The sequence below is a fragment of the Aulonocara stuartgranti genome, assembly GCF_965226115.1.
Source record: "Aulonocara stuartgranti genome assembly, chromosome: 9".
NCBI lineage: Eukaryota > Metazoa > Chordata > Actinopteri > Cichliformes > Cichlidae > Aulonocara > Aulonocara stuartgranti.
In genome coordinates this window covers 30,426,141-30,451,026 of record NC_138960.1, presented here as the reverse complement: position 1 = coordinate 30,451,026, position 24,886 = coordinate 30,426,141, and the positions used below count along the sequence as shown (strand labels likewise).

The following is a 24,886-nucleotide window of genomic DNA, read 5'->3' as shown; positions in this document are numbered from 1 at the left end:
CGAGCTCAGAAAATTGCCTAAAAGGAGATGTCGGCGTGATAAAGACTGCGGCATCAAACACTGCGAAGAGGGCAACTCGAGTTTGCTGTTGTAGAGCGTGAGCTGACAGTTACCGAATTTGTGATTCAGAGAAGCCATCATCAATCAGACTGATAATATCAAGGGTGTCTTGCGCGAAGCAAAAATTGTTAGTGGTTAGCAGTCAATGGAAAACACATACATTCTTATTTACCCAGAGAACGGTGGGTTTGCTTAAAAAATGAACTGACAGTGAGGTGCGTGCGACATCATCCATCACTGGGTGGAAATATTTTATCCCTTTATTAGTTGTAATGGAAAATGCAGAGGACTTGTTTTAACACATAAATCATTTGTATCCCGTTCTCTTCAACCCCCCGCCCCCCCTGTAAATCAGCCTTTGGTATGCACCTGTGAAATGATGGGTAGTAGTGTCTGACTCAGGACATAAATTTATGGAATAATATCAGAGATTATAGATATTGAGGATATTCATATTATTCATTTACTGTAAGAAATGTGACCTGCATAAATAGTCATTTACGTGCGCGCGCAGTGCCTTTGTGTAGACACGTGGGCATATGTGCGTATGTGGTGGGAGGTTTGTGAGACTTGATATGCTTCAGAGTTTTTTTCTGCTCCTCTGTTTATGGAGGATCTACTTAAACTATTATAAATATCCAGGTTGACTTTTTTTTTAAAGTGCTGAGGGGAAATTAACGGCTACAGTTGTGCAGTTTACAGTAAACTGATAAAAAGTGATCTTTTAGCAATAAGCACAACACATGACAAAAGATTTAAAAAGTGGAAAAGACAAGAATAAATTCATATACCTCCAAGGATCTTTCCTAATTTTCTTCCTGTCCACTCCCCTCCTCCCCTCTTTAATTAGAATGTGGATCTTTTTTTTTTTCCTTTTTCGGTATAAAACTCTAAAATGAGTCTCGGCCCTTCTCAACTCTTTTCAAGCATTCCCACTCTTCTGCATATCCAAGACATTTCAAAACTAAGCGGCACTGTTTCTGTCTAAATCCAAACCCAGACACACAAAGCAAAGGGTGAATGAAAAAAAGTGGGAGAGAGATATGGAGAAAGAGGAAAGGAAAATAAGCTCCTGGCTTCCTCCTACCATCACTAATTCCTCATTTCCTCTTAGAAGGCACTGCAAGCTCCACTGAAATCGCACGCTATCGTGTGGGCAAGAGGCGAGAGAGACGGAGAGAAAACCAGCTAAGCCAATCCTGGTAGTCTCAGACAAATCTGATCAACGTTCCAACTACTATCAATGAGGACAACAACAACTGGTTTGTCTATAAAGCACAGCTGAGGGCTTGGGGAGGAGAGGAGGGAAGGCAGAGTGACACGAGGCATTTACCATGCTGTACTTAAACCTTTTTCTTTTTCCTCTTTCTTTTTACCTCTGACGCAGAGCCCAGGTTTTGCTTTCAGTTCGTGCCAGATTTTACCCCATCTTTTATGTTTCATGGGAGCTTGTGACAATATTATCAGAATGCTCTAGCTCAGTGAATACACCCACCAGCACGCTGACAGTGTCCACATGTGCTAAATGCTCCAGCTAGGCCTTTAGAGTTGCCATCACAACAGTGAAGAAATGCTTTCTCAGCCTGTATGAGACTCTATGGGATCAAGAGGGACACTGCATTTAGTGGTTTCTGTTTTAAGGTTTTGCTTGTGAATCTTTTGTACCGTGCACACATCACTGAATGAATAAACCAAAGAGTTCTAATCCACTGGTCAATATCGACCATCTATAATAAGTATGTGGGTTTTTTTAAAGATTAGCACAGCTTATATAGAAGATCCGCTCCTTCATATCCAAAGGTTTAGGAAAGGGGTTGTAAAATGTGCATAATTTCATCTAATGTAATCTGCTGTGTTGTTTCAATAAAAGAACCAAACGGGAAAACATATTTAGTCATCTATTATGCAATGGAAATGTAGGCTGACATTTTTAAAAATATGTTTCAAATACATATTTTTGTCAGTTCTGCCTAACTTTTCTATTTTTGCTTTTATATGCCTTGATCCGGCTCAAGCATGTGGCAGATGCTGAAAGACACACAGGAAAGAAACGAAATGCTTCATTCCATTTGTGCTCCATTTTTATTCCAATAAAACATTATTTCTTCTATATGAATGAATAATTGATATTGGATTTGATTTACATGCATGGATTAAATGTCATGTTTGAGAAGTTGTTGTTTTATTCATATAGGGATCCCTAGAGAAAAACCTAGAGGCTGTGTGTGACATATTTTCATACGCTGCCTTTACAGTAATATAACTTCTCATAACCCTTTCAGTGTAGAAACTGCTCCATCTTCACTGCAGCTGATGAAAATAAAGGCAGAAGAAGAAAGGGAAATTCTGAAATAGCACCAGAAATGCAGTGTTGTAGCTTCTGTCATTTTTAGCACGTGCAGCTTTATTGTTTGACCAATTTATAAATATAATTTCTTGCCTCCTCAGTGTCAAAATTGCTTCCCGGTGAAAGATGTATTTTATATTTAGTTCCATTTTTCTTTGAAAAAATAAAAATTTAATTCAAGTTTTCCAATTGTCAACTGCAAAACAAAATTGTACTATATTTATACTATTTCTTAACACTTAATAGTCACAACCAGGGACAGATTGTGTGTATTTTCCCTGATGTGTGTTGTTGTATTATTGTCAACAGAGAAAAGACGTATGACACTAAAATTAAAACTTTTTTGTTGTTGTCAGAGCTCAGTGGATATCACCCCATTAGAGCACACCCCATGCTTTGCCCTGATGCTTAAACACAGCTTATACAAAGTGAAATTGTGGCTACCATGAACAGACTCTGGTTAATGTGGAGGTCAATGTCGTAGAAGCGTCCCCGATGCTCAGTGGGCTCAGTAGACGCTGCCCAAACATGTTGCCCTTTCTTACTGCACCAGGCCAGAGCCGGACCCCCTAGATGGCTGTGAAGTGCCACTCTGACAGTATAGAGACCCCTGGGAAGTCTGTCCCTCGTGGCTCTTAGGCAACGCACACACACCTCCACGGGCTGGGGAGCAGTCCTCTGGTCCGCCTACAAAAAAGTACAGGCTTGATTTTATTATCTTTCTTTATTCGTGGAAACTGTGATTATAAAAATATTTTCTTAGGGAAAATACTGTTATTTAATCAACACCCTTATTGAACCAAGACTTCTGTAACTTTGTAAATAACTGTGAGTGTAAATAAAGTTTGTCAAATTCTATTTGAACAGCTTTTCTCTATACTTAAATATAAATATAAATTATTGTATGCTAAGGAAACTACGGGGCAATTAATAATTATATTAATAGATTTTGCCTGTCAACAGTGTCTTTGACTGCTGAGGATATATGAGACCCCCTGAGGAGTTTGCCAAATGGCATCTTAACGTCTGTATTATTTATCATGTAAGCTAAATATTGTCCTTACTTTAATGCTGGTGGCAACATCATTAGAACAAACAAACAGACAGATGGACAAACAAACTAAAAACCTTCATACGAGTATATCTTTCAAACAAGAATTACATTTTTATCTCTCAAAAAATAAATACTCAGATTACAGGTGTTTCAAATGTGATTCCACTAAAGACAAGCTCAGTAAAGTCACAATCTCCTATCTACATATCTCCATTCAATCCCTCAGCGTTTAAAGCTCAAGGCCTTGCTCAAGGGAATACCAGCATTCCTTGATAACGAAACTAGATTCCCTATTCAGACGACTGGTTTTAAAAAAAACCCCATCCTTGTGTTACTAAGATTATCCCGTTAACCTTCAGGCTACATCATTCCACTTGCAAATGCCTTTGTTTGCTTTGGTGACATGTGCCTTGTTTCAGAGCTTAGGATGAGTAATAGTCTAAGCAGGCTAGACAGTCATTTTTATTTTGTTCTAATGAAACATAATCAGACGACAATGTAGATACTTTTTAGCCTTTTGTGTCCTATGGCATCTGTTGAACAGCAGTGGATGAAAAGTCAATCTAGTTTAAACAGAAACCCCTTAGTCACAATTTATTTACTTTTTTAGCACAAACAGTAAATTTGGCCCATTGCTTGCCTTTGCATGGCAACGTTGTAATAACCTGTACAATGTAATTATGTGCTGTTTCTAAATTTCAATGCAATTCATATTTGAGTTTAGTTTAAGTGTAGGTTAAGATTACAGCAACTCCACTCATGAGTTCATGTTCCATCAGGGGCACTTGCAAGGGAGTCTGGAAAGTATGAGACCCTGTGGAGCATGTGCATGTTGGTGTGTGTGTGATGTGACATCATGCACCATAAGCCACTTTACAGCATTTGCCATTTTGATTTCACACATCAAACAGGAAGCAGCACTGCAGCCACCTGATAGCAATCACAGATCACCACAACCAGCCGGAATATAAGCTTTCTTATGTGCACATGTCATTTTTTAAAAATATATATTTATTTTATTTAACCAGTAACTGCATATTTTATAATTATTTGAAAACCAGCAGGAGAAACTGTCTTATTGGTGATATATATATCAGCCAATATACCACTTTTAAAAAACTAGAAGAAAAGTTGAGCTTATAGTTTGACTCCATCTACTTCTGCTTATTCACATCATAACATCATTTACTGCAGGCTTCTAGCTGGATTGCAACTCCCCCCCCCCCCCCCCCACCACCACCACCACCACCACCACCACCACCACACTATATTTCACACATGTTAGTACTTTGTTGCTAAAATGCAAAGATTTAAACACAGAAACTCAGAAACACAGAAAATATTCTGTGTTTCTGTTAATATATTCTCTACTCTTGGCTAGTATTTTTGTGTCATTGCAGGGGTGTTATATTAAGAACAGCATTGTGAGTACATGGCCATTGCAACCAAATCTATATGACGTTGGCAAAAATGGCTGAATGTTAATATCTCCAAAAGTTGATTCTGTTCATCTCGACGTAATGTTTTTGATGTTCATCCAGATGAACAGAATCAACTTTTGGAGATTTACTTACCTGGATGATTGAGCATGCATCAAGATGAATGTTAATATTATGCACTCCACACTGTATATAAATGCCACTTGTTTTGCACATATTTTGCACATATTCAACTCTGTATATTTTATATATTTTATTATTATTATTATTATTATTATTATTATTATTTTATTTTATTTTTTTACTATTTAATTTGTAAAAATGTGTATACACACACACACACACACACACACACACACACGTAGGAAAATATTTAGTATACACATCCAGAAATGCATACACTATTATATATTGTACATATATTTATTAGTTTCAGGTTGGCCATTCTTGTATTTTGCTCGTTTGTGTTGTTGTGTTTGCACATCTCTGTTGCTTGTGGGGCTCGCACACAAGAATTTCACTCGCATGTGCTGTACCAGTGTGCCTGCACATGTGATGTGACAATAAAAAGTGATTTGATTTGATTTGATTGTAAATAATACTCACCCTGATTAGTGTATTAATGGTCAAAAGTGACCATGCCAACAATATACCGCTGCAAATACAGAATATTATGTGATTAATTGTCTTTTGATATTGAAATAATTATGCATTAACATCAAGATTTTACTGTTTATCTACCAACCTATAGCATAGGATGGCACAAAATTTGGTCCTTACTTTGCTAAGTTGTCGGGTAATACAACTTTATAGTTATGTTACCATGAGACTACTGATACATTGCTATAATATTAACTACTTGTAACCTATCTGTAAGCTGCCATCTGAAGTTTTAAGCAGCTCTCCTGACCTAATCCTGCTGCCAGATGAAGGTAAATAAATCCACAATACAATTCGCACAGTGATACTCAACATATCATCCTATCCTATCCTAAATAAGTGTTGATATGATCTAAGGTCCAATTTCTAATTCCTATTTATTTTATGTGCTCAAATTTACACCATGTTAACCAGTCGCCAGGGGCAAATTCTGAATGCTTGGCAATTAAAGACCTCAGTTCCAATCAATGATATAGCATCACTCAGGGGCTAGTGTCTATACTCATATGCACGCACTTTCACACAGTGCTGTTTGTACCTGAGATTGTTCCCTGCTATTTCATAGTCACGCACCACACACGTTCACCTAGCAAGGGCTGGTGATCCCCATTGCTCTGCCAGGCAATGCAGGGGTGTGTGTGCTGAGCCCTGCAGTAATGCCCCGCAATCTCCCCTCTGTGAGCATCTTTGCATACCAAAACAACTAAAACAATTTAGGCAGAAGTGAAATTAGTATAATTGGTGGCAAAGCCGTTTAGCCCACACATCTCACATTTGGGAGGAGGGGATGAAGACCTCCAAACCCCCACACTGGAACGAGATGTATGCATGCAGACAAGAAAGGAAGAGGAGGAGGAGGAGAAAGGAGCATAAAGAAGCACTGGAATAAAAAATAATAACGTCATACCGGTGTCCAATTTGTAAGCATTGTTATTATCAAGCCCACATGCTTGCACAGGCATCACAGGAGTCAGTCGAGACAGCAAGGTGAAGGTAAAAGGTGAAGTGAGCCAATTTTCCATATCAGAGGTGGTTTGTTTGCCCCAAGCTTGAGTTGTGCCTAAAGTGCCATAACATTACAGCACTCCTACAGATGAGATCAAAGGCTCCAGCGAGGGATCCTCCGTGGTTTTGCTGGCAAGCGGCCGTCCTTTCACTGAAATATCTTTTCAGGGCTTTCCACACATTGACTGATCACACAAAATGCACTCTTAATAGAGACAGGAAATGCCACATACAAAAACTTCCTTTCTTTCTAAGTATGGGCTAATATTCAGAGATTAAGCTTTCTCGTTAATTATTTTCATTTTAATTAGTATATCTTAATTAACAATGAACATTTACCCTTAAAATTTTTTGGCTTTGGAATGAAGGAGGGGGGGTGAAGAAAGGAGAGAATAAATATGACAATCTTTTTGGGACCTCCGGGCAGGATTACTGATGCAGGCTGCCTTAGTTATTAAACACGTTCTAAATTAAATGCCTCCATGAATTTTGCACAGAAATATATTTTCATAGTTTTGCATGCCAAATGTGACATTTTATATTTCAGATTCATCTCGCTGCAGTGATTTTAGGGAAATGTCATATAAACAAAGATTTTGTCATTTACCAAAGGAAATTACTATGCGTGGCAGGTTTGGCCATTGCTTTCTCTTCTTTCTCTCTTTCCCTCTCCCTCTTTTGCCCCCTATTCTGCCTGTGCTAGTTGTTTCAAGTCAGCAAGCCATAAAAAATCTTTATCTCAGTGAAACACAGCAATTTGGGAGATAATCGAATGGTGACTGGGGGGCACAAACGCCAGTCTGAGGAATTATACCACAATCTCCCCTGCATTTACAACCTTCCTCAAAGCCAGTTGTCACCCTGGAAGGAAAGCCCCCGACTGAAGATTCATTACATCTTTAAGCCAGCACGGTGGCATGGCAGCCTCATCCCCAGATGCAACACAACAGCACACTCCTCCCACAGCTGGTGATGCTACCACTAAAGCTGCAGTCCCCTTCTCTCTCTTTCCTACTCGGTTATCTTTTCTCTCCTCTAACTCTGTTCCCCCCTTTTTCTTCTCTAAAGGCTCCCTTTTCCTCCTACTTATTTTGCAAAAACCAAAGACACCATCCCCACAGAAAAAAGATTCTTTATATGCTACGTAAAAATACATTGTGTCAATATATAGTGATATTGTGACTACGTATTTAGCACGCTGTATAAGGAAAACTGTTTTAGTCAGCGCTGTATTGCAAATATATGCGCTTTTGCGCAGGCGTGTGCACATACAGGAGCAAAATTTGAAAATCTAGAAAATAAAGGATTTTTTTTTGGATACTCTAACAGGTTACAGGATTTCACAAAATTACATCATTCACTTTTGTTTTTTGTGGTTATTTGTAAACACTTCAGGATCAATATCTTCTCCTGCGAGACCACCCTTTTACAGATTAAGGGTATGTCACTTCCTGTTTACATGCTTTCTGTCCTCGGTGAATGTGTGGCTCGCTCTAACAGATCTTACCTGCCACAGGGGCCGTGATGCTGCAGAGGAGGATTCTGGGAGCTCTGTCATCTGGCTGTATTTGGCCATCGCTTCTTCTTGGCCTTCCCCCAACGCTCTGAGTGACGGGCTTTCGATGTCGCGGCTGCTACGTGCACAAACACACACTTGTATGCGATGCGCACAAACACAAGAGGCTAACCCTGTTAACAGCCACCTGCATTTTGGACCCTCTGTTGTTCCACTCTGTAGCCAACAGCGGCTCAATCTAATAACACCACAACAAAACACTTTCCACTGTCTCTCGCTCTCTCTGTCTTTCTCTCCCCCTCCTCTTTTTCTTCTCTCTGCCTTTCAATCTTATCAGTGGTAATGTAATAAGCGGTTGCTTCGCTCTGTCTCCTCGCCACCTCTCTTAATTCCTCAAAATAAAGCAATATCACAAGGGCCCTGGCCTGCCTGTGACTGGGGATAAGATGCTTGTAAAAGGGAGGATAATTCAGCAAATAAATGCTGCGCATCAAAGGCGAGCACTCTTTCTTTTCTTTCTCTCCTTCACTCCCTCCTCTCTGTTTGCCTATCAAAAGTATTACATGTGCTTTCATCAGTTCACAACAAGGCACAATGTGCTTCCTAATGCAATTACTCAACCTCCATTAAATTAGAAACAGTGGAAACAAATGAATTACACATTTGTTACAAAAACCACAAGTCAGCTCTGTGTCTCTGCTCTTTAATTTTTTTCTTTCACAGGCATAGAGAGAGAGAGAGAGAGAGAGAGAGAGAAAGTGAAATAATTTCTCATTCAATTTCAGGCAGATGTAGCCCTAGGTGATGCATAGAAAGTCTCCCATGTCTAATAGCCACCCACCATTGATATCAGAGGGAATTTACAGGGTTCAAGGCTGTCGAGAGGAGGTCATCTCGCTAAACTCCAAACCACATTCATCTGACAGGGCTGGTGTCCGACTGCCACCCACCCATAATACAACCCGGTGCGAGACGAGATGCTGATGTGTACAGTGGTGTCTTGATTTTATCGTGTCAGCCGGCGCGGTAGTCCGTAATTACTTAAAACTTAAACATGCTAAGCTGATTGCCTTTGGGGCTCTCGCTTCAAGATGTGATGTGTGATCTCTGAATAAAGCGGATGGACCAAGAATTGATGCACCTCCGAGCCCAGTGACATGGACAGATTTCTGTGCCCCGGAGCCATAGTACCCACAACGCAATGTCTGCCGACAAGAGAAGTCATGCGGGGGACACATGAATTACATTCCTTCCCGAACGTCAGTGGGAATACAAATGCTTTCAACACAATTAATGATTACAGTCATGTGACATAAATTTTACATATGGAAAGAAATATGAAATGGGCTGGACTTTACCACGGAAGCAGTGTGTTCATCATGGGTTGTGGTCTCACTGCCTCATCGCTGTCTCTTTGTGAACCGGGCTCCTTTAATTTAAAGTGGATATGTTGTGTTCTCATATGTAGCAAAACAGCAACATCTCTGCTCTGCACTATACAATACATGATCATTTACCTTAAAATCACCAGTGAAGAAAGCCATTAGTCTTTTCTTTCTCTTTGCCCACTTGCTTCTCTTCGGGGGTCCATTCTGAGCCACTTGCTGAAAACATGTTCAAAATCACATGCACGCGTTCTTTTGGGTGCAGCTTTGTGAAACAGTGCAGTGCACCATAATGGCAGAATTAAGCACAAGGAGCAACTGTAATGCAATCTGCAGGCAATCGATACCGAGCCAGACCCTAAAGACATGTAGCGTTTGATGAGTATTTCTGCCGGTTTTACATTCAGTCAGCACATTCACACTCCCCATTCAGACACATTGACACTGCTAAGTGACAATGTCTCGCACTGCAGCGGCTTTGTGCGGCAGAATAGAGAAAGAAGAAAAACGCTATTATTTTTAAAATAGATGTGAAATCTCTGGTGGATAATGTGCTTTCAATGGGAGGTGGGAGTGGAAACAGTAGGAGAGCGCATACATATTATTGTCGAATAAGATAACACCGATCCCACTACTGATACAGTACACAGTAGATGCCGCTGATTATCCAGTGAGGAAAGATGAGTCAACTGTTGCTGTGACTTCGGAGTGACAGTAAGTCATTGTTGGGTATTTTGTTACATTTACTTTCTATTCATGTAACTTGATACTCTCTCTCCTCTCTTTTCAAATGGGATTAGAACTAAAAATACAGTGGATAGAAGTCCTGCATTCCTGTGTTTACATATGCATTAATGTGTTTCTTTGGAACCTAGATTTGCCTACACAATGAGAACCTGCTGTTCTTCTATCCACTCCCATTTCTCTTCTGTCTGATCGAATGCAAACACTTGTTTTGAAAGAAGCTTCAGATCTTAAAGCTAGTTCAGAAAATCCTCAGTTGGAAAATGAAAAGTAGTCGTGATCTTTTATTTTTTTCCTGAAAAGACCGTGAGACTTGTAAAGCACCGAGGAAATTCAGCTTCTGTTAGAGACAAATATGCATAATAATGCACAACAAAGTGGAAAGAGAGAAGAAGAGAGTCTACATAAATCAAATAAATTAATGGTTTGAGCTTATCATATGTAGAATAGAATATCGATTTAAAATCCATGTTCTAATTTTGAGTCAAGGATGAATGAGTAATCTAACCTCTGAAGTACCTTGAATGCCCGCTGTTCAAAAGAAACATGAGTGCATTCAGCTGAGACCATCTTCCAAGAAAATGAAATGGATTGAGAAGGGAGGGGGGGGGGGGGGGGGGAGGTTTGGGACAACATAGAAAAGAAGAAAAATAGAAAATGAGAAGAAGAAAATTAAGCCAAGGAAGTTACTCACTTTGCAAACAGGCATGTGAAGAGACAAAAAACAGATAGACGTACATGCACACATGCACAGACTCTATGTCCATTAGCCAAGCCACTGGTACACACTATAATGGACATGGCTGATGTGCTGGTGAATATGGGATGATGACACAGATATTCCTCTTTGTAGCGCTGACCTGCTGCAGTGAAAGGCTGCCAAGCATGATCATGTCAGGCCGCGCACGCTCCTTCAGCTGCTGGGTGTAGTGGGGGATCACCTCCTCAGCTGTCCTCACTGCAAGAAATATTACAGAGGCAGCAAAAGCATTCTAATATTTAACAAAACTACAAGATTACCAAAGCATGCATGATTCTTTGAATATTATGTCAAGTCTCCCATTGCATCATTGATCCAATCATGCAACCCTGAATTGAATTAATTAATTTTGCAATGCTGAAATAATATCATGTTACTTTTAACTTTGATTTTATGAGACATTTTCTGCTCTCCAATATATATTTGTTTTAATCAGATAATCCATTTAATTTAGTGCAATAAAATAGTACTATGTATATATGTATAGGATCAATCAACATTAAAACGAATAAAAGGATAGCATTACTTTTTACAGTGCTCTCTCTGCCCATTACCATCCTCCCTGCTTCGAGTCCAGCCTCTCCTCCCAGCTCAGTACTACCCTCAGCCTGGGTTTTGGCAATGGTATGGGCCTGGGAGGGCCTGGAGCCCGAGGCATCACCACCACTGTGGAGCAGCAGTCGCCGCTGAAGCACCAGATCACCCGCCTTCACCTCCAACACCTCCTCATCCCTGGAGGCTAGCAGCGTACCTGGAGAGATTCGCATCAGTGGGCATGTGCAGACACACGCACAACCAGACATACACAAACACACACACATACGCACACGGATTTCCACTCGTAAACACTGGAACATGCATTCACATACTGATGGATGAGCATATTTAGCACATCCAGAAACAGGCACAAACTGATAGATATGTGTATGTTTGCAAACAGTATGATGTACTGAAGTGGAAGTTTGTACAAAAACACAATGGTGAACAGTCAAAAAGCATCATGTTCAATTCACACATCCACATGTTTGGCTTAAAACTATACTGAGGCAGGACTTTGTTTAGAGAAGGAACAAAAAAGAAATGCTGAATCCTATAATGTTAGTTTTTTATTATAAGAGGTGTACAAAAATATATATTTTTAGTTAGTTTAAAAAAAATAGGATGAATCAATGAATATAGCACATTTCATCAAATTGCTCTATTTCAGTAAAAGGCATTCTACAGGCTAGGCTAATCTAACATGCCCAGACTGAAATGGGACCAAGCCTCTAAACTGAAAAAAACATATGCAAAGTAGTTTTAAGTTAGTAACCTAAAAATCATTACTGAATGGAGAGAGGCATTGTTTGCAGTAGCTTATCATGCTCGCTGTTTCTGTTTCAGTTTTGCTGTGCTGGCTCATTGGTAGAAATGTGATGTATTCTTCAACAATCTCTATATTCAACGTGTGCAGTCCAACGTGTGCAAGAGCCAAATCTGTTAAAACTGCTTAATGCTTTTCACATAGAGGCTGATAGCGACGCCTAACGCCTTACAGAAAACCAGAATACCAGTTTTGTGGTCTTTCATCTCCAAGCCAAAGCAAAGGAATTCATCAAGATAAAAAAGAAGAAGAGCTGAAGATCCAAGGCAGACAGACAAGACTTCTCCAGGATTTTTTTTCTTAAAAGAGGAAAGAAAAAAAGCTCCAACACTGGCCACTGTCCATTTCATTAATGTTTTGTTTTATTCAGGTTCTTTCTTGTGAAATGTGTATGGTGCTTTGTGACAGGCTGTAAAAGCCAAAACAAAAGCCTGAGAAGCAGTCACAAAATGTCAGGATCAGGACTGACATACTCTGAGCCCTCTGCAAAGAACACTTGAAGCCTACACCGGTGGGAGGCATCCATACAACTGCATAAGGTCATTGTCTTGAAGTCTATTGTAGCTCAGTAAAGTGCTAACTGGAAGTAGTGTTGGACAGTACAGAAGTACAAGCTCTCTCTCTCTCTGTTTCCCTGTCTCTCTTTCCTTCCCTTTCTCTCAGCCTATTGCATGAAGCAACTCTTAATCCAAGATCCTCTTTACTTTCTCTGTGGGATTTCATGAACATTCCAAAACAATGGATGGGGTTGCTAATCTCGGTGGTACAGCTAAATCCAAAACAATAGGAAATAATACAAGCCTGCTAAATTCTACCGTGTTGAAGCGGGCCTAAACCCATCACTTGTGCGCTGGAATTACAAGAGAGATGTGCGTCATGTCAACAGGATCTGGTATGACTGTCTTCACCCAGAACAATGCTAAGCTTAAACCATCTCAGTATTGCCTGGATGGCTACATATTTAAATGAAACTGAGCTAATGAGAAAAGGCACGACTACTGTGAGACAATAGGGTTGCTTGGAAAGCACCGTCTGCTGGTGAGCGTCCCTTTCTAGTTTACTCTTTGTTCTATGGTAGTGCTGCTTTTAGTGGGAAATACAGCATCATATTTTTGGGTGGATGGTTTCTGTTATTTACATTTAACATTAGAAAGTAGAACACACAAGAAAATATGATATTCTTGTTCACAAAATTGTGTTTTTAATGATATTTTAATACAGATGGAAGTTAACAGAAAGATGTATCTCTAAAGTCTGAAAACAAATTTAGTGCTTCTGCACTATCTACACTAACCAGCATGTCTGTGAATTATACCAATGATTTAAACCAGCAATACAAGCAAATACATGCAAACTAGTTTAAGTGATACACATAGGTTAAATGTGCAAAACTGGATGAAATTTGGCTAAATATCACAATAAATCAAGGACCCACAAATCACTATGGCACTGTAGTATAGCTAATAGGGGATACATACCAGGTAAGTCAATGAAGGTGTCTTCGTCATCCAGCAACGCAGTTATTCTTTCATACAGTTTCTTTTCATCAGCAGTGAAAGTTTCTGTAAATCCAAACAAGTATATTTGAATGGTGCCAAAAAAAGAAATATATTTCTTTTTGTGTGCTTTAATAATTACTTTCTGCTTATCAGCCAACTCAATCGAAACTGCATCTTAACATGCAAATTAGTCGTGGGGAAGGGTGAAAATCAAGTGTATGTAGAGGGGTAATGAAATGGGAGCATTAACATGCCTGTTAGCTGGCCTGTCATCATGTGATGAGATTTGATTTGGTGGATCCTTTGATATTACACGGCAGTGATATCCAAAAGATACAGGTGAAATGCCTTCTCCATTAATAGCCAGGTTTCATTATAACATGCATATTACTTGGCTCCCAAGAGCTTGCCTTTAATAGGCCTACTTTAGGAGGGGGCTGCAAACTCCTGATATGGCTCTGCACGTGGGGGGGGGGGGGGGGGGGGGGGGGGGAGAAAATGCCACTGTGAAATGCCACTGTGAAATGAAAACTGACCAATGATACATGACCTTCATCAATGACAACGACTTGGGTAGCCAATCTAGTGATGCCATCACTTGGTGTATTTACATAGACCGCCGTGGCATCACGAATGGCAGCCTGTTACTAGTGATCTCTCTCACCCCTCTTTAATGAACCGAGGAGAACCATTATGACAGAGAATGGCATACTTAATTCCAGCTCATCTTCAGCGCTGACCCCAGTCATCCTGCAATGCCCCGAGTCCGTCTGCCTTGTCGATGACGGGTCAAAGTAATTTTGCGCACGTTCATTTCCTGTGGAAAGTGCACGACGAGGAAAGCGAATGAGAGAAAGAGGGATTGGGAGTTGGCGGGGTGGTAAGGGAGGGGAAGGAGGGAGTTGTACAGGTTCAGGTTAGTGGTTATTAGAAGCACATGAAGCAAAATGTTAATTTTGAAACCCACACTGTCGAAGGGCAGTGGTAGTGGCTGCTACTAGATAAGGCAGAGCCAAGATGAGACAGGAGTTCAGAGGCGCAGAGAAAGAACTGGGAAAAAGACTCCTGGGTTTCTCAGTGCACCTCTCCACGGCCTGCGGTGCTCTGGGGCCTAATTAGCATGCTGCAAAAGGTCATGGCAAGCAATCTCTTAAATATGACTGCCATATGTTTTCCATGTTCAAAAGGAACTAATGAGAAAGTCTACAAGCCCAAAAGTACCTGGAATTTCAAAGACAATACCAGCTAAATACTCCGAGGTCAGCGGCCTAGAGAAGGAGGCAAGTTTGGGGGAGCAGATCCAAAGGAAAATAACTTGAGCCCATGTCTCATTGACTTCTTATTAGCAATCACTGACCTATGGGTATCAAGTCTGCTCCACAGAGTTTATGGGAATCAGTTGGCTCAGGGGCACTTTCTATTAAAGGTACACCCCACCTACAGCTTTTTTTTAACCCCTGGAATCATTATCATTGCAAGCCTTGAATATTTTGCTCCAATCTAAATTGCTTGACTTGTATTTCTCAGATTGTGAGGGGAAAATGGATTAAGTCATGTTATATATTCCACACAAGGCGCGTTTATAGAAGTCTGAGGGCTTCAGTGATTGGTTGCATAAAAATGCGAGTTTGTTTGCATAAAAGGACCACTGGCCACTCGGCCACTACCCCCCAAAAAAACTCCACAGAAATTCTTTTGTGTTCTTGTAAAATATCTGCATGAGGTTTTCCTGCTCTTTCATACTCCAACTTAAACACTCAGACTGAAATACTTATTAAGAGTCATGCTGCTACATGACTCTTCAATGGTGTCATAAATTGACTGTGAAATTCACATGTTAAATCCTGGTACATTGTTAGCAGAGAGTTTGAACAATTTCTCCGCAAATAGCTCTGAGGTTATGAAACCCTTTTTTCAAATACAAATTTGCATAATGGTAGTAGCTTCGTGAATCGCCTTTTGAATCATAGCTGTGATTTACCTAAATAGTCTGGCTGCCCTCCAATTCATCTCTCTAATGAAAATTTCAATTATCTGTTCTTACATGCACAATATCTGTAACTAGCACTTCTTGGCAGCCAGAGATACTGTTAGCAGAGACCAAGAGATAATGAAAGAGTCTGGAAAAGGCCAAAGTGTCACAAACATGGAACATTTTCTGTTTGGATCTTCCAGTAAAGGCACACAAGTCAGAAGTGCTTATTGCGTGCTACTGATTCATAGTTTGTGGATTCAGAACCTATAAATTCTTCAGTGCATTTTCAATTTTATTTATTTGCAGTGTTTCAGCAACCATAAATTGCCTTCCTAATCAAGTCCATGTAAAAATGAAGGCAGTCCATCAAAGCAGGCTTCCCTTGTCCAATTGCAGCGCTACTCTGAGTTACTGGCAGTCAGATGTAACACTCCTCTCTGAACGGATGGGGCTCTCTCTCTGATTCCGGATTTGGTCGCCTACCTTGCAAATCCTTATAATGGATATTGACAGTGTTTAATTCACACCAAATGCGAGCCGATGGTGGGAGAGAAAAAAAAAGATGATTGCTTTTCCAGAGCAACTTGAGAATGAACTTTATTTTCCACCCAGGATTTGCTCTGCCTCTTGTGCATAAAAAATAATGACAAAATAGATAATAATTACTAGCCATACACAGCGAAAGCAAAATAAACCATATTAAATCAAGAATCTAACATGTGACTCATCCCCGAGAAAACTGGCACACTCACAACCTCGAACACATCCTAATTTACCATCCCATTCCTCAAGAGTTCTCTCTGACATACTGAATTATAAGGGGGCATATTCGTATGCCTGATTGGCCTTAAGCTGTGTTTTGGGGGCGTTGTGAGTACACCACACAGACAGCGGATCGGCTCGATAGCGTAGTAGCGTATGTAAATGCACTCTCCTATGACTCCAGCCCACCACAAGGCATGTAGCCGAGAGTGGGAGTCAAGGCTGATTGTGTCGAGGGTACTTCTAGATAGAGATAGAACACCCACTACTGTAGCGTTCTCCAGCGAAGGAAGAAGTTATACGAGGGTTGCTTGTTAGGACACGCTTGCTTTGGAATGCAGGGACCAAGGGCCCCCCAAATGGAAAGCTACAGACTGAGAGAAGGAAAGAGGCAGTGAGAGAAAGGTTAGATCAGGAACACATCTACTGTCAACAAATTTGAGGCTAATGAAGAATGAAGCTTCACCTCTTTCTTTGGCAGGGGCTCGCGGCTCCATTTTTTTTTGGTGAGCTGCAAGGGTGCTATCTGGTCTGTCACCTCGAATTTCTCTCCCGAGCCAAACCGGAGGAATGGAATGCTCGGTGCTTCTTTCTCCATCAAAGGCTGGGTTTTCAATGCCCACCACATTAGCTCTCGCTTCTCTCCCTGACAGAATAAATAGAAACATAAATGAAAATACAATGACACGCAGGGCCGGGACAACACTTACATCAAAGTGAGTCATTAAAAGAAAAAAGAAAAAAACAAGGCATATTTATAAACAACAGAATTCTATTGGTGCTTTGACTGCCCCAAAATGTTCAAGCGCATCCTCCTCGAATGATGCTAAAACACAATTAGGTTAAAATTAAATCAGAATCTTGCAGGAGGAGGAGAAAAAAAAGAGGAGAAGAAGAAATGATTAAAATAATTACAAATTGCGCCCTGACAAGCAAGAGCAAAATTTAGCCCAAAGCCATTTGTCTGTAATTAGTTAATTAATCCTTACACAAATTATGAGCAATAACTCATCAAGCAGGACTCACCCATCAGAAATTCAGCCGACTTGGATTTCTTCTGCTTAGGTTGCTGCAGAGCCTTCTGCTGTAACTTCTGGAGGGAAATTGTTAAATGAATAAATTAGCTGCAGAATGAAGATCATCATTTATGATCCGCAACTAACGCAGTATTTTAAATATGGGACGACACTGAAATGTCATTTAATTTACATCGCCGCTAAAGGGGTCAAGCACTAATTGAACAACAGGAGTGGAAAAGAATTTAATCATAAATAGATAAGAAAAGTTGACACGAATGTGTAATGAAGGTCACATTAAAATACTCCCTCCTTGTTTCTAAAAAGAATGGGCAACAACACTCGCGCCTGGAAAATTATGCATTTTCTTTCTTTCTTTCTTTTTTTCTGCACAAGCTGCATGAGAGTACACCGTCTCGGTGTGCAAATGAGTATGGAAATCCAGGCACACTTCTCATTACTTCCATTCACATGAACTCAACCTAAAAACCCTCAAAGGAGGGAGAGAAGTGGTGTTTAAATAACATCATGTCAGGTCTCCTGCATTTGGTAAAGACAGATTTTTGATGAAGGACTTATTCTTGAAGATGCCACAAATTTAATATAAATGGCGGCAGGGGGAATACAAAGACAGGCTAAGTGAACACTATTCCGACTTGGAGTTGTAGGTGGTCTTCACTGGTATGAAGTGGAAAGAAAAAAGAAGAAGGTCTATAAGACAGAAAGTATGGGTTTCTTTGAAATCAAGAGTATGTGGAACAAACCCCGCACTCCCACATTTCTCTCATTTCTGCGGACAAGCAGAACAATAAGAAAGCCGAGGTAAAAAGCACAAGTAGTTGTTTTTGTTATTGATATGTTTACATAAGAATGCGCCATATAAAAGAGCTTTGTTGCTCAGAGCGTATGGAGCTTTTTAAGCATCATTTTATGCAGATTTCAGTGATGAACTGTGCTCATGCCCATGAACAGCATGTATTTGTATACAATATTTAATTTCAAAGGAAAAATCAAGGGGCAGAATGGGTGGGGAGGGCTTATTTCAACTCTAAATGACAGAGCAATTAAAATAGCAGAGGACTACTTCCAGACCAATCTGGTAAGAGGAGTTTTTGTAAATCTGTTTTTACATTCAACAAGCCCTACAGCAAGACATTCATTTATACCACTGAGATTAATGCTTATCTAATTGTAACTTATTTAAAAACCATTTTCTTTTCGACTGGGTACCAATCATTTTCTCTGAGTTGCACATACAAAAATGAGAGACAAATTTTGCATTGGTGAAGATGTCTCCATGTCGTTTCTTTCATTTTCTTCTTCTTCTTCTTCTCTCTCTCTCTCTGATTTTTTTTTTTTTTACATTTCAGTAAACAATTTACAGAACTTTCTGCACTAATGTTCAGGTGCATACTCAAATTATCGACATTCCCTGCAACAATTAGAAGAAAATTAATCAAACAGTTCTTTTTTTGCTAATGAAAAATGCACACACTCCTCATTTGTACACCAGACAACTTAAATAATATTATCCTGCAAACTAAATCAGTGATTTGAATAAGCTAAATGGTATTTGCATTCTTTATATGGTATTAAAATGCTGATTGTTATTGGAACCTCAGAGCCAATTCGGAAATCCTTAATGACTAAATATAAAATAATGTCCATCCACACTACAGTTTTCCCCCTTGACACTAAAAGCTTGTTGTTCAGCCTTTTAACAACACATACTGTGATTAGAAACATTTCAGATTTGTTTGCTACTGTAATTGATTTTCAGACTAGGAAAATAATCTTTAATAGTCTGCATATATAAGTCCTTTCAACACAGATGTTTGCTATTATTGTTCAATGTTTCTCCCAAGGACACTGTGGCATGTGGCTGGGGATTGAACCACAAACCATCTGAAGAGTGGACGTTTAAGAAGAAGCCACCTTTTATGCTAACAGCCCAATTAGAAATATCTGCAATATCATTTACTTCATAATTTATAGCAGACTTTACATTTTAAGCACATAACATGAAGGGTTTTTGGCACTGTTCTTTTTTTCTTTCTTTGTCTTTACACTGGTTGTCCTCAAAGCACATTTTGGATTACTCTGATTTATAAAAGTTCCCATGTTTCTAACTGTGCATAGTGCGATAGCTTCATGCCCTGCAAATAAAAGTGTCAATTTGAATATAAGGTAACCAAGTAAAGAGCCTAGACTCTATATGGTAGCCCCAGACTCTGGGTGCACATCCTGCCATGTAAAGCTCTCTGTCATGAAAGCTAAGAAAGGACTCATTAAAAAAAACAAAAAAGCCAACTAATTGGTCAGGTGCAGGACTTACTATGCAGTACACTGAGAAATGTGAAAACCAGCCCAAGCCAAAGTTTCTGCTGTTTTCTGTGACTTTGCACAAACATGTGTTAAACTTTTGGAGCTGCACCAAAATTACACGCCAAGAAATTTGGATGTATTATACCATTCACAACAGCCATACTGTAAATAGTAGCACAGCACAAAAGGCCCATTCTCTTCCCATCTGAAGGCATCTACATATGCCCCTTTAAATCCACCCACTCCACCTCATTTCACTGTGAAGCACACCAAATGCTTACTTTGCAGCCAACATGGGAAAAAAATAATTTACAACGGGTGACAAAAAAGGAGAATCGTGACTTTTTTCCCTTTCTTTCTTTTTAAATGTGATTGTTGTCAAAAGGAATTGAGCACAACAATGCCTTGTTCAGTTCTTGTTGCATTCAAAGGCATAGCTAGAAGGGCTTGGGGAAGACCGCTCGCTGCTAGGGGCTGGTGGGCACAGACCAGCTAGAAAGTGAATTTTGCATACTGTACGGATCATCGCCCAGTTCAGCCCAGTCACATTGAATCTGCCATCAACCAATTGTGCTTCATGAAACCGTCAACCCTCATTTACGTCTGCCTGTTTTCTTCCCCATACAGCTGTAAACAAGGCCCCAGCTTTGAGCTGTCTTCCTCTGTCCCTGCGCGCTGCTTGCCAGGGGAGAGTAGACAGCAAAACCTTGTCTTCACTGAGCTACTTAAAGCTACCATTTCCAGACAAGCACCCTGCGCACTAGGCAAAGGATTCAGGGACAAGAGTGATTCTGGAAGTGACAAGAGTTTTAAGAGCTTTACACAGAGATCCCATAATGTGTTTTGTGTCTTCACTGAGCTCCAACTTGTACCTAAAAATAATTTCTTATTTGTCTTGATCAACACAGTTTGAATCCAAGGGCATGATACACACAGCGAGTAAAGTCATTAATATACATATATGTGCGACTACACATCATAACTCCATGCAATAAAACGATGTGACACGCAAAAGTTGAGCCTTGCTAAATCAATGACCACTTTTGTTTTCATGTTGACAAAGTCTCTTTTTATCTATCCACATAATAAAAATTGTTATATTGATAAAATGTCATAAGAATAATTAAAACATCTACAAAGCATCTCTATTTAAATGAGTATAGATAAGGTTAGCATTTTGTTTCAAAAGCATACAAAGCCAATTCTACCCTTAAAATGTGAAACCGTCTCAATTTATAGAGCAGCCTTATATGTGCATGGTAATTGTGACCCACCAAACAGTTTCTTCTAAACAACAACCGCGTCAGTTGGTGTAGACAGAAAACATAATTAGTATTCAAGCTTAATTAATCTACGCTGGCCCCCTTTAAGTGAATTAGTCAATTATTTATGCATGTGTGCTCCTTTGATGCTAACAGATTATGTATGTTGCTGGAAAAAACCTTGAAAAATGACTTTGAAAACTTTCTACCATAAAATGTCACTACAAGCTTTTGTACCGACTTAGAAATGTCATTGAAGGGCATGAATTCTGAATGGATGTGAAAACAAACTGCAGAGAATCTGTAAATTCTTATTGTTGCCAAAATTTTAGATAAGTCGTCTAAACGCTGCAATTCCACAATCCAGGGAAAAATACAAAACAAATACCAAAATAATGCCAGTAAATATGAGCCAAATATGCTCTTTTTGTCCTAATCCATGGAATGGAAATCTAACACAGGTCGGATCAAGGTCTTTCCTAGGATCATGGGAACTCCTTGGGATTTTCAAGAGCCTTTTTGTTTTTACCCTTGAGAACCAGGCACTGGCATCTGCATCTCTCAGTCCCCCCCCATTGAAAACCCAGAGGCAGCACAGAGGAATGCTAAATGTCAATGGTCAGGCTGCTCCAGCACCTTGAGAGAGAGGGAGAGCTGGAGGTACAAGGATTTGACCTCGCTGTGTTCAGTCACACTGTTATGAGGGCCAGAAGTGAAACTGTACTCACACTGCCAAAGGTGTCCATCTCCACAAACTGCAAAAGATCATCACTGGCTGACCCTGATTTCTGAACTTAGACCAGGCCTAAAAAACAGAATGTGTGAAAAATGGTGGAAAAAAACATAAAGTTAAACCGAGGCTCATGAAAAACTAAAAACTAAATAAAAAGCACAGAGATGCTACTATTGACTTAATTTCAAACGTTAAATTTGCCTCTTAATTTAAAGCATGCCTATATTATTAGAGCTATAAAAAAAAAAGGTTTATTTGAATGTGTGTACGAAAGCCTTTACTGCAGCACACACAGCATTACACACTCTCCTCCTGCTTGTGTGCTTAAAACCGTTATCTCTGCAATGCATCTCAGAGAATGTAGGACACTAAACACCATTTATTATCACAGATAACAAATTATTTGCCTTGATTATTCAAAGTGTTTATTCATTTACATCTGATACAGTATCATTTGGTATTTTTATCGTCTTTTCCTATGGTAATTCACATGGCTTGCACAAGTTTCTGCTGAAATAGCAAAACAAACCCCAGGCAAAATGTGAAAGATTATCCCATACCATGCGAGCTAGGATGAAATGCTATACTTTTTCACACTGAACACTGCTCCACTGGGTGTGATTGAAAAACATGTAAAGCTATTGAATCTGTGGTTTGTATATGTGAGGGAAAATGAGTGTTGTAACAAGTGGGCCAGTGTTTTTGTAATTGTTTCAAATTACACTCGACGTAATAACTCAGTGAAAGCGGAGCCAGTGTGCGGTCCGCGCACATTGACTAGGCAAAGACCACAGGATATCCATGCACCTTATCACGGCCCACAAAAAAAGAGAACAAAAAAAGAAAAGGAAAAAGCGATCGCGTAAACAACTGTGGAGAGTAAAACTTTTCAGCTACATTTCCAGCTGCATCTATTTGTGTCTAATGGCGCTTATCACCAGAAGAAGGATAATACTTTTAGATAAAGAGGTGCTTTGTAGCATTTCCTGTACATGTGTATTTTATTGAATTAAAGACACCCTAACATTCCTGTTTTTAATTTGGTGAACTGTTTTTCTGGCATTGTGTGTTTGCATGTGTGTGTGTGTGTGCAATCGTTTTACACAGGCTGTAAAATTGTGATGCTGTGAGAAAAATAAGTCCATTAGTAGTTAAAACTGAACACCCCCTGCCAAATACTGAGATTGCCAGTACTGTTGTTAACCATATAAAGGACCGGCTCACTTTTCTGCTTTCCGTCAACAGCCATATGTGAATATATTACAGCACTGCACAACAAACCCCAAAAGTCCAGGAAGTTTAATGCACTTTCTGGACTTTTTTTTTTTTTTTGCTAGTATCAATCCAAAAAAAAAAGACAAGAAGTTTGGACTTCTCTGCTGTGTTAATTTAACTCATGTGTTTACTGAGCAATACACCCATGCAAACACACTCTGCCGACACGAGCCAGGGTGCAGCTAAATGATCTATATACGATTTCCTGCAATTGCATTTGTTTTTGACCTGCACACCACAAAACTGTTCAATCACAGCAAAATGGTGGGAACAAGCAGCTCGGTTCAGAGTTTAAAAAGACAACGCTGCCGTCGATTGATTGCTGTTTTAAATTTTGGAACTGAAAATATTTCGGCTTTTAAAGAACTTTTTCACGACTTTTTCTGGACCTTTCCACACAAAGCAGCATTTTAAAGGCTTTCTCTCAAAACTTTTTAAGAGTTAAACTTTATTCACATAAATTCAAACACTGAATATATTAAATAAGGAGCTTGTGCTTTACCCTAGACGTCTAAAATAGTGACAGCACTAATATGAACAATGGATCTACTGATTAAAAATACCGCAAGTGTGTGCATTGTTCCTCAGGAATGTCACTATATTTGACCTGCAACCTTTTTCCATCTACTTCTTTCGCCCTGAGAAAGACCATCTCCTCTGTCATCTAGTCAGCTAAGCTCAATCAGCCCCTAATCCAGAATGACAGTGGGATCAGTGTTTGCAGTAGACAAGGCACTTCCCCTTTTTTTGAGGCATGGTGTGACCTGAAATCTTCCCTGACATTTTTTTTCCCGTTTCCACAAACACGGATCGGGGCTGTAATTCAATAGTCACAAAGAGACAGGGCATCGCGCACCAAAGAATATTTTATTTGCTTGCAGACAGAAGCCTTTTCTTGTTCTTTGACAGCCGTCAGTCTCCCCCAAAACACACAGTTCACACGGCTGACAATAAGAGTCAAAAAAGGGGCCAGGCTTTTTAACATTTTGCAGCATATTTACTTTAAATGTGCTCTTTGCACTTTATAAATTTATAGTAACATAAGAAACAATCCCTTTTTCTGAGTTCTGTCAAACTGCTCCTCTTCAGGTAAATTAAAAGCAGGTAAGAAGGCTTTTCACTAAACTATGTAATTTGATCTGAATGGATTATTAAGCCAAACTTTTGCAAATAACTAGCACACCATAACAGTAACTGAATACATAGATATTGTTATTACTTAGGATTAAGAGGTATGTTACCTTGTGAAGTCAGAATCCTCCCTCTTTATGGTTAGCTACACCTCAGTCGCCAAGGCGATAGTGACGCAGGTCCTAACAGCAAGCCCTTACACTTGGTGTCAGATGACCTCCTCATGTTCACTTTCTCTGGGTGAAAGTACACACGTCCGGTTTTAAACTTTTTATATTTGAAAGATAGCACACAATTCATTATTCGAGAGTGGCAAGATGACTGTCATGAATACAACATGAATGACAGAAGCAGGAACTGTGAGTTATCCAATTTCACATTTTGGGGAAGGACATTTCTGACAGTTTGTGGCAACCCATGACCAACACCATTAAGCTGGCAAGATAAAGTCTGGTCTGTGTAATAGTTTCATCTAACAGATGGCATCACTGCTCAACAAGGCTGAATTATTAATGTGGAGTGCGGTATGGCGCTTCTTCAAACAAATGTTTACATATAGTTTCACCTGAACAAAA

At 39.7% G+C, this 24,886-nt stretch overlaps 1 protein-coding gene across 1 annotated transcript in view; it reads right to left on the bottom strand.

Annotated features, from left to right (window-relative positions):
• ofcc1 (orofacial cleft 1 candidate 1) overlaps window positions 1-24,452 on the bottom strand; it is a 77,081-nt gene extending 52,629 nt beyond the window's left edge. Inside the window, exons 1-12 of the mRNA XM_082547155.1 lie at window positions 24,422-24,452; window positions 21,901-21,977; window positions 17,596-17,662; window positions 17,036-17,215; window positions 14,545-14,649; window positions 13,812-13,895; window positions 11,497-11,721; window positions 11,071-11,168; window positions 10,719-10,780; window positions 9,634-9,685; window positions 8,073-8,402; window positions 2,852-3,094 (exon numbers count right to left, since the gene is read on the bottom strand). Of these exons, the coding sequence (XP_082403281.1) occupies window positions 2,852-3,094; window positions 8,073-8,402; window positions 9,634-9,685; window positions 10,719-10,780; window positions 11,071-11,168; window positions 11,497-11,721; window positions 13,812-13,895; window positions 14,545-14,649; window positions 17,036-17,215; window positions 17,596-17,662; window positions 21,901-21,918 (1,464 nt within the window). The 5' untranslated portion in view covers window positions 21,919-21,977; window positions 24,422-24,452. The remainder of the gene's footprint in view (window positions 1-2,851; window positions 3,095-8,072; window positions 8,403-9,633; window positions 9,686-10,718; window positions 10,781-11,070; window positions 11,169-11,496; window positions 11,722-13,811; window positions 13,896-14,544; window positions 14,650-17,035; window positions 17,216-17,595; window positions 17,663-21,900; window positions 21,978-24,421) is intronic.
• Between the last annotated feature and the right edge of the window lie 434 nt (window positions 24,453-24,886).